Source organism: Trachemys scripta, chromosome 1 (genome assembly GCF_013100865.1).
Source record: "Trachemys scripta elegans isolate TJP31775 chromosome 1, CAS_Tse_1.0, whole genome shotgun sequence".
Lineage (NCBI taxonomy): Eukaryota > Metazoa > Chordata > Testudines > Emydidae > Trachemys > Trachemys scripta.
The window spans coordinates 126,991,161-127,004,005 of NC_048298.1; the positions used below are offsets into that span (position 1 = coordinate 126,991,161).

Below are 12,845 nucleotides of genomic sequence, written 5' to 3' on the forward strand. Positions count from 1 at the left end.
AACAGTCACACTCTTTACCCCAATCAAATATGGCTCCTCCATGGTTCTAGTATGGTGAACTAGCCTGCTTGGAACAAGTCAAACACGTATGTGACCGGGATCCCAGTGGGGGCCAGCTGAGGTCACTCAATTAGGGTGAACTGCAAAGAATGTGTCAGATAATCCCCAAAGCTGGTGGATATTTTCAATACTTAGATTTAGCAAGCCATCATAAAACAGCTTCTTTATTACCTGACTGGTTGTTCAGAAACCAACACCAAAAAGTAACCCAGCCTCAGGCCTCCATCCAGGTAGCCAAGTCAGATATGATGAAGATTTCTGAAAATCTTATTTCATCATATAAAAGAAAAGGTTGTACCAATCCCGAAGGATTGGACACATTACCTCCCAGGTTATTGAATAGTCCAGATCTTACCCAAATGCATGATCACAGCCAATTCTTATTAACTAAACAAAATTTTATTAAAAAAGAAAAAGGGAGAGAGAATGGTTAAAAGATCAATATTCATACAGATATGAGTTCAGTTCTTGAGGTTCATTTACATAGCAGAGATGGTGAGCTTTGTAGTTGCAAAGAGTTTGTTTAGAATTTAGTTAATAGGTTATAGTACAATGTGCAATATCATATCCAGGGTGTACTAGCTTAAATGGGATCTCATCTTGCGACTCAAACTTCCCTTGATGAAACTTAAGCAGATCTGAGATAAAAAGGATCAGGACCCAAGGATCTTTTATACAATTTCATGTCTTCTCTGACAAGTTGGAGTCCCTCGGGGAACAATAGGCCCTTATTTCCTAAGCATCGTCGTTAATTATTCACACAGATTAATATAAGGCAATTTATCCATTAGGCAGTCTATCACCAGTACTTAGCTATGCGAATTAACATAAGACAATCGCCTGTTCCTCCACCATTCACTGATGATTTGCTATACATTTCAAAGAGAGCTGAATACAGAGAGATCCCGTGTTTACACTTCATTGAAATGCTAGGATGTTCTTTTGATCTTTGAATTATCAGAATACAGCATACACAGGGACTGTTGATTACATTGTTGACCACTACCCATACATATGTAAATAAATAAACGTTATCTCCCCACATGTCTTTGAGGGTTGAATTGAAGCCATTCATCCTGCAGGATGTTTAACCCTTTCTGGACATGCGTCACAACATATTACTAAACAGCAGGAAAGTGACCATGAGTAATACTTACCTTCAAAAATGGAAGAGATTCTCCTCCTGGTGTTAAGAAAAACATGTGACGGCCTCCAAAACACCACTACCATTAGTGCTGGAATACCTACTAGAGCTGAAACGGTCGGGTTTAGCAGCAAACTCGATCAAAGTTCACCTTGCGGCCATTACAGCATTCCATCATGAGACTGACAGGACCTCGATCTTCACACACCCCATCACTAAACGCTTCCTCGCGGGTCTCCAGAACATTTACCCAGAGGTTTGTCAGCCTACTCCGGCCTGGGACCTCAATCTGGTATTGAAATGCCTCACCAGAATGCCATATGAACCCCTACCCACCTGCTCCCTAGTACATTTATCCATGGAAGTGACCTTTTTGGTCGTTATTACTTCTGCCAGACAGGTGAGTGAGATGGGGTTCTCATGACCGATCCTCTCTACACCAGTGGTTCTCAAACTAGGGCCGCCACTTGTTCAGGGAAAGCCTCTGGTGGGCCGGGCCAGTTTGTTTACCTGCTGCGTCCACCGGTTTGGCCAATCGCAGTTCCCAGTTGCTGCTGTTCGCCGCTCCAGGACAATGGGAGCCGCAGGAAGCGGCACGAGTCGAGGGACATACTGGCAGCCACTTCCCGCAGTCCCCATTGGCTTGGAGCGGCAAACCGTGGCCACTGGGAGCTGCGATCGGCTGAACCTGCAGACGTGGCAGGTAAACAAACCGGCCTGGCCTGCCAGGGGCTTTCCCTGAACAAGCGGCGGCCCTAGTTTGAGAACCACTGCTCTACACAATATTCTTCAAAGACAAAGTCAGCATTTTTACCAAAGGTGGCATCATTCTTTCAGATGAACCAACAAATCCATCTTCTTACATTCTATCATAATCCTCATGAGACTCCAACAGAGACCGTCTTGCATACATTGGATGTCAGGCGGATGTTAGCGTTTTACCTGGAAAGGCCCAAACCTTTCTAGAAATCTCGTAGACTTTTCGTTTCTACTACTGAGCATTCGAGAGGCTGTGCAATATCCATTCAGAGATTGTCTGAATGGTTCTTCGCATGCATTCACCATTTCTATCTTATTCGTAACGCGGACCCTCTTTCACACATCAAAGCGCATTCCACACGATCAGTTTCAATCTCTATAGTATTCCTAACAATGTTCTGATATTAGAGATTTGCAAGGTGGCCACTTGGGCCTCTGTCCACACATTTACTGAGCACTATGCTGTAACTCAACTGTAGCTCTACCCACCCTCCTCTCCTCTACTTTGGAGTTTGCCATTAGGACTCTGCGGTAGAGAAGGAACTGGAGGGCTTAGGTTGTGCACGCTAGATGCGGTACCAACAGTACTGCAAGGTGCCTACTGCACATGTGCGACCTATGCAGACACTGTTACCATAAATCTCCAATTGGTGGTGCCGGAACACACTGGCACCTGAAGTGGAGCACCCATAGGGACACACATCTCGAAGAACCTCAGTTACTGCACAAGGTGAATAACCTTCTCTTCCTATTGGACTTTTATTTTATGAAGAGCTCAAGAATAAAAAACTTTAAAATTGAGACATTTTTAGGCATAGGAAAGTTATTTTAAGTTATGTTAAGAGGTTTTTCATTACTCCTTCTGAGCTCCATTGTGGTTGGACTCAGTTACTGTTAGGGAGCCTGGCTTTATAGGACGAAAAATAGTTGCAGGTCCCCCTCCCTCCCCACTCTCTTACACTACTATTTTAAACACTCGGCCCGTATGCTGAAGCAGGCCTACCTCATGTTCATATGTGGCCAAATTGTCATATTCAGATTTTGCAGAATCTAAGCTTTCATTTAAAAAAAATATTTTGAATCCTTGTGGATGCAAAAATGTGCTTGGTTTATGTTCGGAAGGTTAACCTGATGTAGAAATTTCTTCCTGAGTTTGCAGACAGCTTGAAACAAGGTTTCCATAGAAGTACTGATGGAAAAGGTTCTCCAGATCTTCAGTTAAGAGAGTCCAAAGGACTGTTACTCTTTTTTCACATGCACACATACTGTACTTTCTCTGGTACTTTAAAGGGATGCAAAATACACCTCAGAGAACAATGTTAGTGGAACAAGTGGATTATATCAATGCCTTTTCTGTTCTCTGGAATAGCAAGCTGAATTTTGAATGGTATCTAATACTAGTGGCACACGCCCTGAGAATTCAGGAAGACAACTATGGTTCTGTCTTTCCTCAATGGCACATACCCCTCAATACCTGTTTTCCAATCATGACTGCTATTCCATCATGTTTTCATTATTCCTATAATTGGTTTCAATTCCTTTACCAGTAGTTCTACTTCCTCTATTTTGTCACGCAGGCTCCTTGCATTGGTGTACAAACATGTTGTTTCTGCTTGACCTCATCCAGATTCCTTGACAGATTAGATAGTCATTTTACTATCAGCATCACCTACCTGACTGTTACTGTCATTAGTATTGGCATTGTCCTTCCTCTTGTTGTCCATTCTTCTACCTTCTGCTGTTCCTTTCTCTATTGCTGTATCTCCTTTTATTTCATTTTCCTTCTGCTCAGTATTAGAATCAAGCATGGAGATTACATGAGCATCCCCCAACTGTCTCCCCCAAATTCTAATTTAAAGCTCTTTTAATGAGTTGTGCCAACCTTCGTCCCAGATATCCCTTACCATCTCTACTCAGGTGGAGTCTATCCCATGAGACCAGTTCTCTGTCCAGAAATGCCTCCCAGTGGTTGAACATCCCAAAGCCTCCTTATAGCACCACTGCCTGAACCATCTGTTGTTCATCATCATCTTACCTTGCCTTCACTATCCTCCTTCAAGGACAGCTAGACTCCCACTGAAGACTATCTGAGCCACCATTTCTTTAAGCATCTTCCCCAGCCTGATGTAGTCTTCCCTGATGCATCCCATTGAGAATCTACCAGTATCATTTGTTCCCACATTGACAGTCAGTGGATTCTTTCATGCTCCCATTAGGATCCTCTTCAGCCTTGTGTCCACAATCTGTATCTTAGCATCTGACGGACAACACATCCTTCTGTTCTCCAGATCACCACTGGTGACAGGTCTGACTGTTTTTCTCCCCATTCATGTAGAACTGCCTCTTCCTGGTGTTGGTGCAAGTCTCAGGACTTTCCTCTTCTGTTCTTTTTGGCTGCAAGTCATCTTGTCTTCTGTTCTCACTTGCAGTCTTCTGTGAGTCTTCCTCTGTCCTCCTCAGACACTGAAGTCTGGCTATCTCTATTGTCTCTCACAACACACTGCCTCCCCTACCAGACTTTGCAAACTGAAAACAAACTAACACTCTCCAAGAACTCACTTACTTCCCCTAAGTAGCAGGGGCTTGCCTCCCTTCTCCTCCAACAGATCTCCACTCAACTTCACCTGTTTTCAGCTCAAAAGAAGGGCCTTGTTTGCAAGAGAGATTCAGTTGTGGGATTTTATCTGTTGAACTGTGAAAATGACTAACATGAGCCCTTTTAAATAGTTAAACGGCCAATATTTTGTAATGCAAGACAGAAAATAAGTTTGTTTCAGGTTGCTACAATGTTTGCGGTGAGAGGATTTTTAAAGGGGTTATCTTCTCTTGGGATCTCTGACTGGGTTGAACATTTACACTCAAACAAAATGGTGCAATTTTTTTTTTGGCCATCTTATTTTGTAATGGTAATGTGCACTACCATCAAAGATCCAAGAATACTGTTTTAATAGGCTTTGTCTGTTACTAATGCCTCTGTCGGAGATATTTACATTGTGTGCTGTTCAGTAGGTTTTTATTTAGCTTCCCTCAGTTGTCTTTTAGAGGACTTCTTTACAGCTTGGTGCTAAGCAAAATTCTATTCGGTAATTATGGAGTACAGTTCATAATACAAGCATTGTTCCATACACAAATATGGGCCATATTGTGACACCCTATGTGATCTGAGAATTATTTTATGACTAATTGCAATGGATTTACTCCTGGAGTTGGGTACTACTCAGTGGAAGTAGGATTTTGGAATTTAGGCATCTATTAGACGTTTTAGGTTGCACACATAAACACACTAAAGTCAAGAAATGGTAAAGTTAAGGTTCCACATGCAGTCTAGGCATTCAGATTGTTAGCATAGTACATGTGAATATCATAATCCTAGAACCATTTGGCTAGATGCCATTGTAATGCACCTTAGGATGTATTACAGAAGAGATCTTTTACTGTGACCCTTAGGACCTGCACAACCCTTAAGTTGTATTACAATGGAACTTCATCTTGTACACCTGATATAACGCAGCCTGATATAACATGAATTCAGATATAACGCGGTAAAGCAGCGCTCCAGGGGGGCTGCGCACTCCGGTGGATCGAAGCAAGTTCGATATAACGCGGTTTCACCTGTAACGCCGTAAGATTTTTTTGGCACCTGAGGAAAGCGTTATATCTGGGTAGAGGTGTACTTCTTACAAGCAACATTCCCTAACCTCTGTATTTTTCATGGCCCCCAGAGACTGAACCAAGGGCTCCTGCTGCTAGAGATATTTTCCTGCTGTTTGGATAAAATCCTGGCTCCATTGAAATCAGTTAGTGTTTTTCCATTGACATAAATGGGGCCAGTATTTTACCTCCCAAGCCTACATTTTCCTTTTCTTAGTTTCATTCATTAATTTAAGCTGTTCCACTTAGAATCATCCCAACATTGTTCTTTAGCCTTCTTGATGTTTGTTTCCTTCAAGTAATTGTAGGTATTTATCCTACCACAGTGAATCAGTGATATTATTTACAATATTAAAAACTGCAAGAAACCCATCCGGTTTATTTTGGTGGGGGGTAGTGGTGAGAAATTGGTAAAAACCAGCCTTGCAGAACTGGAGGTATGGTTCATCTGAGCTTTGTGCAACATCTACTATAGTACAGTGGAAGTCATGTGCATGTCTATTAATGTATCCATCAACAGATACTTCGAACAATTTCAATATCTTATAATAAGCATCCTTTATATAGAGTTTCACTAAGCTGAAAACTGCAGTGAAGAGTTATAGGAAAAACTAACTCTATTTTGAATCACACATTAGCTGTTGCTATTTGTTTAGCTGGAACAAAAAAGAGAATGGACTTTGAATAGATTCCATTTTTCTCCAATAAATTTTAAAAGATTTTTCCACTGGCAGTGGTTGATAGAGTTCATTGAGTGCTGGTGATTTTTTTGTTTTTTATTTATCTTTGTTCTGCTGTGTGCAAATTTTCTATTTAGTTTATTCATTTGGGCCAATAACTATAATATTCTCTGTACTAAGTCTTTCACCATCTTTCTGTGTCTATAAGTAACTTTTCAATTTTTAGGACTGTTTTTCCATGTCCTTATTATTTTCTCTCCTCCTCCTGCCACTCTCCCCCTCCCCCCGACTATTCTCTTTTATTCCTCTTTCTTCATTCTGGGATTTTTCTGAGTGGAAGCACTTGTTGGTCGGTGGGATTGACTGAATAGAAACAGTTAAGATGGTAAACCTGTCTATATTTCTTCATCTGTTCTGTGTTACATTAGGCTCTTGAGTTGTGAAGGGTCATCCATTTGCTGGGCATGCTTCATTGATCAGTACCAACATGTGAAAGGAAAGAGTGGACTTGACTGCAACAAGCTACTGAAATAAAATTGTACTATAGAATTAATTGTTGATCTTGGTTCGAAGGATTATTCTAATGTCAATAATCCAATGGCTGAAAGTTGAAGCTAGTGAAAACAAGGTAAATATTTAGTAGTAAGGGTAATTAACAATTGGAACAAGTGGATTCTCCATCACTACCATTTTAAAATCAAGATTGGATCTTTTTTCTAAAAGATAAGCTCTAGGAATTATTTTGGGGAAGTTCTATGTCTTGTTTTATACAGGAGGTCAGACTAGTTGATTGCAACGGTCCCTTTTGGCCTTAGAATCTATTGATCTGAGAATCCTGACAAAAAGTTTATGGATCTAGGCAATGTCAAACTGGTAATACTGATTGTTTCTGTTAGTATTTACAAACCTATGCATTGCTTCTGTGGCTCAAAACAAAGACCACTCATAAAGAGTGTGGTGCCATTTAAATTGTCAGTTCTAACCCAAGTGGTTTTGTTTAAGAATATGTGATCCCCTAGTGACTCTTAAATTATATTGTATTATTTCCATTTGGGAGTGAAAGAACTGTAGGATTTATTTTATTTGATTAATGAAGATGCCAAGATTGCAGCCTGGGGTGTCAGTCTCTAATTCTATTAATAGAATCTCTAATTCTGTGAATTTGATAACACTAGTTAGTCTCTAGTTCTTTTAAAAATGCATTTTAAATTAGCATTTTAACTTGTTTTGTGTGGCCCTCTGTAGACTATATGCTAGTAACCTGACCTTTTCTTCTCTCTACTGGAAAATCATATCTCTGGCTGGTGTATCCTAGGGTACAGGCTTCCTAGGACCAATTTAAAAATGTTATTGATACAATCTCACTGTTTTTTCCCCATGTGGTTTCTAAATTTATTATTATTTATTTAGTGTATTTTTATTTATTCCCCTAAAAACTACTATGTCACTGTAATGTAGAAATTACGGTGACCCACATACAGGATCATAGCTCAAAATAGGAAACTCCTTCCTCTGGAATGTAATGACTATGGAAGAGATCCGTACATGCAACAATAATTATACACCTGTGTATTGTTGGATTATAGGGTCATTTTATTTGTTGTCTTTTCTTTGTTCACCATTGTAGATTTAATGTATAAAACGTGTTTAACACATGTAAAATTGCTTGTCTCCATGTTGCTTGGAGAGATGTTTATCTAAATGTCCTCATATAAAAGCTGTCTTTTCTTTTTTTTTTTTTGATTTAACTAACAAAAATTACGCATCCAAAATGCCCTACGTGCCCTAACAATTGCATACCATTAGAAATGACTACCTAGTAGCAAAAAATAATCATATATAATGAATTATCTAAGGCAGTCAATAATTCAAAGAAGCAAAAGAGCCACTTTTAGTCCTCCTCCGCCATCTCTGCCACAAAAGAGCATATTCTCATCTGTTCCTGAAAACCTTGTCAACTAATGGCTTTTGCAGTGTGCCTCAAAGGTTCTCAAGTTCTGGCAATTTCAGAGGAAGGGGCATATCACTAGCTGGTGATATCTTTGAGCGCAAAGGTAAATCGTACAAGCATGGAGAGTATGTCAATAACATTACTGAAGATATAAAACTATGGCAGGTTTAACTTTTATAAAGTCAAGCCAAATTTACACTAGTGTAACAACAACATATTTTTATCTCTTTGTTTGTATTGTATGATGTTCCTTTAATAACAAAAATTATTTCTGTTAGGTTCACTAGATGTAGATTTCAGAAACATGCACATAATCTACTAATATTGGACATTTTTTCATGTCTTCTTTCTTGCATTAGTATCTGAAGTCCATGTACCACAAAATATTTCTTCAGATGTTCTTCTGGAGCATTCTCTGTCTTCTGCTTGCCTTGTGCCTTCTGATTCATTCATCTTATCAGGTGATGATGTACTGACAGCTGTTCAAACAGCCAACAGTATTTTAAACCCAGCTGTTCTTAAAGAACAGGTAAGCACATAATCTTAATTTTATTACAGGAAGTTGATGTATCTTATCCCTTGGCATTGTATTTTTTCTTATCAAATTAGAGATTTTTTTTTTTCTTAAGGGACAAAAGTTGACACTTGAGTAGTTTCTACAGGTGTAATTTCAAAATAAAGATATCAGTTAACAGTCTCTGAATATTCATTGTGAAGATGAGTACCTTTGAATTCTTTGAGATGGCAGAATATAATTAAAGTACAAAGCAATGTATGTTTTAGCATGTATATATAATATTAGATAAAAATGTAGTTTAAATCCACAGTGAAATGCTTCTCAACCTCAAAACAGTAATTTCAGTATATAATTTCTCTTTCTTAAATAAAAGATTTCTTTAAAGTAATTTGTGAGACATCACAATACTTTCATATGGTCTCCAATTAAGCTGCGTACATTAAAACGTGCTCAATTTTAAGCATATGCTTAAATACTTTGCTAAACTGGTACCATAATGCTGAAATACGTGAGGCATTGGCAGGAATGTTCTTTGGAAAAAGTATTGCTGTTAAAGCTACCAAAAATTTCAGAAGTAGTCCCTGCTTAAAAATGTCTTTTCTAGCAGCTTTAGAATTAGACAGTTACCTTAAGATTTACAAGCTCCCTCACTCAAAATTAATAGTATCTTACTCTTCAAGTATTCCTATTAACTTCAGTGCGGCTACTCATGTGAAGTACGATCCAAAGTGAATTAGGGGTAACCATCTGGCTTTTGGCAAACTGTTATTTTAATGGTATTTCAGATGCAAATGTTTTGATGGTAGCGCTTCAGACACAGGTCTGCTAACCATCATGTAATGAATGTGTTTTGGCAAACTGGCATTTAAATCTTCTACTGAAAGTAAAAAGCAACAGAGAGTCCTGTGGCACCTTTAAGACTAACAGATGTATTGGAGCATAAGCTTTTGTGGGCGAATGCCCACTTCGTCGGATGCATGAAAGTTATGCTCCAATACATTTGTTAGTCTTAAAGGTGCCACAGGACTCTGTTGCTTTTTACAGATCCAGACTAACACGGCTACCCCTCTGATACTGAAAGTAAGGTTTTCATAGCTCTTATATGAAATATAATTTCGAAATGTCTGTCATATATTTATGATGAAATAATATAATTTGTCTCTCTTATGAATTAGGTTCAGTTATCAGCCAGTTCTTCCTTGGATATCTCAATTCCTTCTTTGAGTTTAACGGAAGGAAAACCTTCAGAAAATTCAACCATCCCTGTGGGTGACTCTGAGAAGCCGGGGATAAATGGATCAAAGAAGCATCTTCAACCAACAGTTGCAAGTCTAGAGATGAAACTTAAAGATGCTGAAGAAGAAAAATGTAGAATTAAAAAGGTATGGCTGCTCTTCAATGCACGCAGAACTTAATGGTAGCAGGAGCTGGCAGTGGCACCCATAGCTAAGGTGTTTAATACTTTCCGTTACGAGACCTTGTTTTCAGTTACTTATAATTTTGCCAAACTTTAGCTATTCAGACTTAAATTTTCCATGTGGGGGTCTGCCTCAGGCTGTTTTTTTTTTTTTGTTGTTTTTAAATTTAAGCAACAAATGGTTCAACTTATTCTAAGAATTTGGTTAGGGAAAAGTATTGTCTTTCCAGTGTGAAAACATACTTAGAATCATTTTGTTGAGACTTTTTAGCACCTCCTTGCTCTGGAACAGGGACTTGACATTTTGAAATTGGGGTTGCCCTGGGGTCAGACAGGTGCCTTTTGCTGTCTCTGTGGAAATCATGTTCAGTACAGCTTTGTAAGAGACTGGCAGTCAAATTCTTCTAATTACACATTACAATGAATACACTACTGCCCAGGGCTGAGCAGTTCTTTCCTTGCAATTGCGTCTCCCAGCTATTGAGGGTACCAGGGCACTGGATATTGGAACTGAGCGGGCACACACTGGCTCCTGTGCTCTCAATGCCTTGCTGCCTGATGCCCAGGCAGTATGGACAAGAAGGAGGAATTTAGTTTTATTGGAATGTGGAGGTGTTAAGGAACAGAAGCAAGGACAGTGACAGACTAGGGGTGATAAGGGCTGAGGAGGACAGGGATAGGCTTGAAGGGCAATAGAAGCAGGCTGGCATAGACTGAGATGGAAACATGTTAGGCAACAGGTGCAGAAATACTGGGATAATGCCAGCTTACCTGACACCTCTTTAATTTGAGCCAGGGGATATTTTGGCTTCGTAATGCCCCAGGATATGGGTGTGTGCTTTGGATTCCCTGTGAATCTAGCGCACAATTTTTTTAGATGGAAGGCAAAAGTTAATACATACAGTTATTTAATACAACACATGTTGTTGTTCATTTTTGGGAGATGCTTAGTGTGACCCAGAGGCCTCTGTGCCAACTGGCAGAGGGGTGTATAATGGTTACAGGGATCCCCTAGGTCTGTGATCTGCATGGTAGTTTGCCAAATGCTGTCTATTTTTGCATAATAGCAGGTGTCGTAAAACCATCAGTAGTCTTGCTAGTTTGGAATGACTTCCTGAAGATTGTACTTCCACATTTAAAAATAAAAACAAAAATCTGTGTAACTTTTTCTATTGTTAGGAGTTAGAAGATTTGATGGAAAAGCATAGTATCCTGCAAACAGATTTCTTGAAAGAAAAGGAAGGTGAATTCATCTCACACCAAGATCGCTACAAAAAGCTGCAGGTAATTCTGCTTCTTTTTCGCTGCTTGTCCTTCTGGCAAAGAACATGTGTAATATATGTTTAATATTCCATAAGTCCTGCATCTATGTAACTGTGGGCCTGATCCACAGCCTGTTAAAGTCACTGAGAGAATTTCGGTTTATTTTTATGGCCTTTTTGGAGCAGTCTTGATATTCTTCACTGGCAGGGGCATGGACTTAATGACCAGACTTTTTTATCTTCAATTGTTACACATATGAATGATTATGCTTAAAAGTTGTTAGCTGACTTAAATAGGAAGTAAAATAGTTTGAGCATCACATCAGAAACATGTGGATCAAAAATAAGTGTAACTAGGTAATTGCCAGACAGCAGGATAAAAACCACTTTCATCACATCAACGTCAAGTCATTGCATTAGATACATGCCCAAATCCCTTGACACCAGAAAGAAAGGTTATTTAATTTCTTTTATTTAAAAAAGTTTTCAGTATCATTTAATTACCTTGGAATGGACTTAAAAAAACAAAAACTCTCAAAGGTTTCTCCTGGGGCTCCAACATTGCTTGACTCTTGACATTCCTAAATGGTAATTGTGTTGTTTTCCATTACAATTAAGGTTGGCTGCAATAAAATATATCCTCCATCAGGTAGGAGTGAATTCTTGGCTGCTCTACCTTCAAGCCATATGGTGATATTTTTTTTCTGCCTCTCTATGCAACTAGCCTCTTGAAATCAGGAATCTTTGCCTAATGACAGAACTGGATATACTGGATCAGTTTGCTAACTACATTTTTAAAATAAAGTTCGCTTAAAATCCTTTCTTATTTACAAAGTCATAGTATATATCGATTATAAGGTTAATCACCACATTGTTCATAAACCCAGACATTTGAATTACCAGCTTTACTTTTTTAATACTTTGAGAGAGGCTTTCTTTTGGTGCATGAATAGAGTTTAAGAAAAGGGACTACTAATCAGGCTAACAAGAACTGGAGTGTCTGTATTGTACATTTTCACTGTCAGATTTTACGGCTTTCAAGAATGCCAAATGAAAGGGTCATAGCCTTTAACTTACTTTGAAGAAAGACTCATGTACTTCCTCCTTCCCTCTTCTGTTGTCTTCAGGGTATAGTCTGAATCAAATCAGAGAAGAGAAGTAGTCCGACAGCTAAAATTACTTTCATGTAACTTGAATATTGGACTCTTTCTGTTAGTACAGCTATTAATGCCAATTCCTTTTGTCTTCCTCCTTTGGCTTCATAGCACTTAGGTCAACACCTGTGGCCACACACTGAGTAAACTTGGCTGCTGCAGAATACAGATGTCCGGCTTGCCAACAAATCTTTTTCCAGCAGAAACAGCTGCTTATTAGTCTGTTGACTTGAGTAGCTTAAGAACGGAC

The 12,845-nt window shown here is 39.1% G+C and overlaps 1 protein-coding gene across 7 annotated transcripts in view; it reads left to right on the forward strand.

Annotated features, from left to right (window-relative positions):
• The window catches only part of CCDC91 (coiled-coil domain containing 91), a 350,759-nt gene that overhangs the window by 81,171 nt on the left and 256,743 nt on the right, over nt 1–12,845 (forward strand). For all 7 annotated transcript variants that reach the window (XM_034784606.1, XM_034784585.1, XM_034784596.1 and 4 more), the window contains 3 exons: nt 8,605–8,774; nt 9,938–10,144; nt 11,359–11,463. In XM_034784606.1, coding sequence (XP_034640497.1) covers nt 8,605–8,774; nt 9,938–10,144; nt 11,359–11,463 — 482 coding nt within the window. The remainder of the gene's footprint in view (nt 1–8,604; nt 8,775–9,937; nt 10,145–11,358; nt 11,464–12,845) is intronic.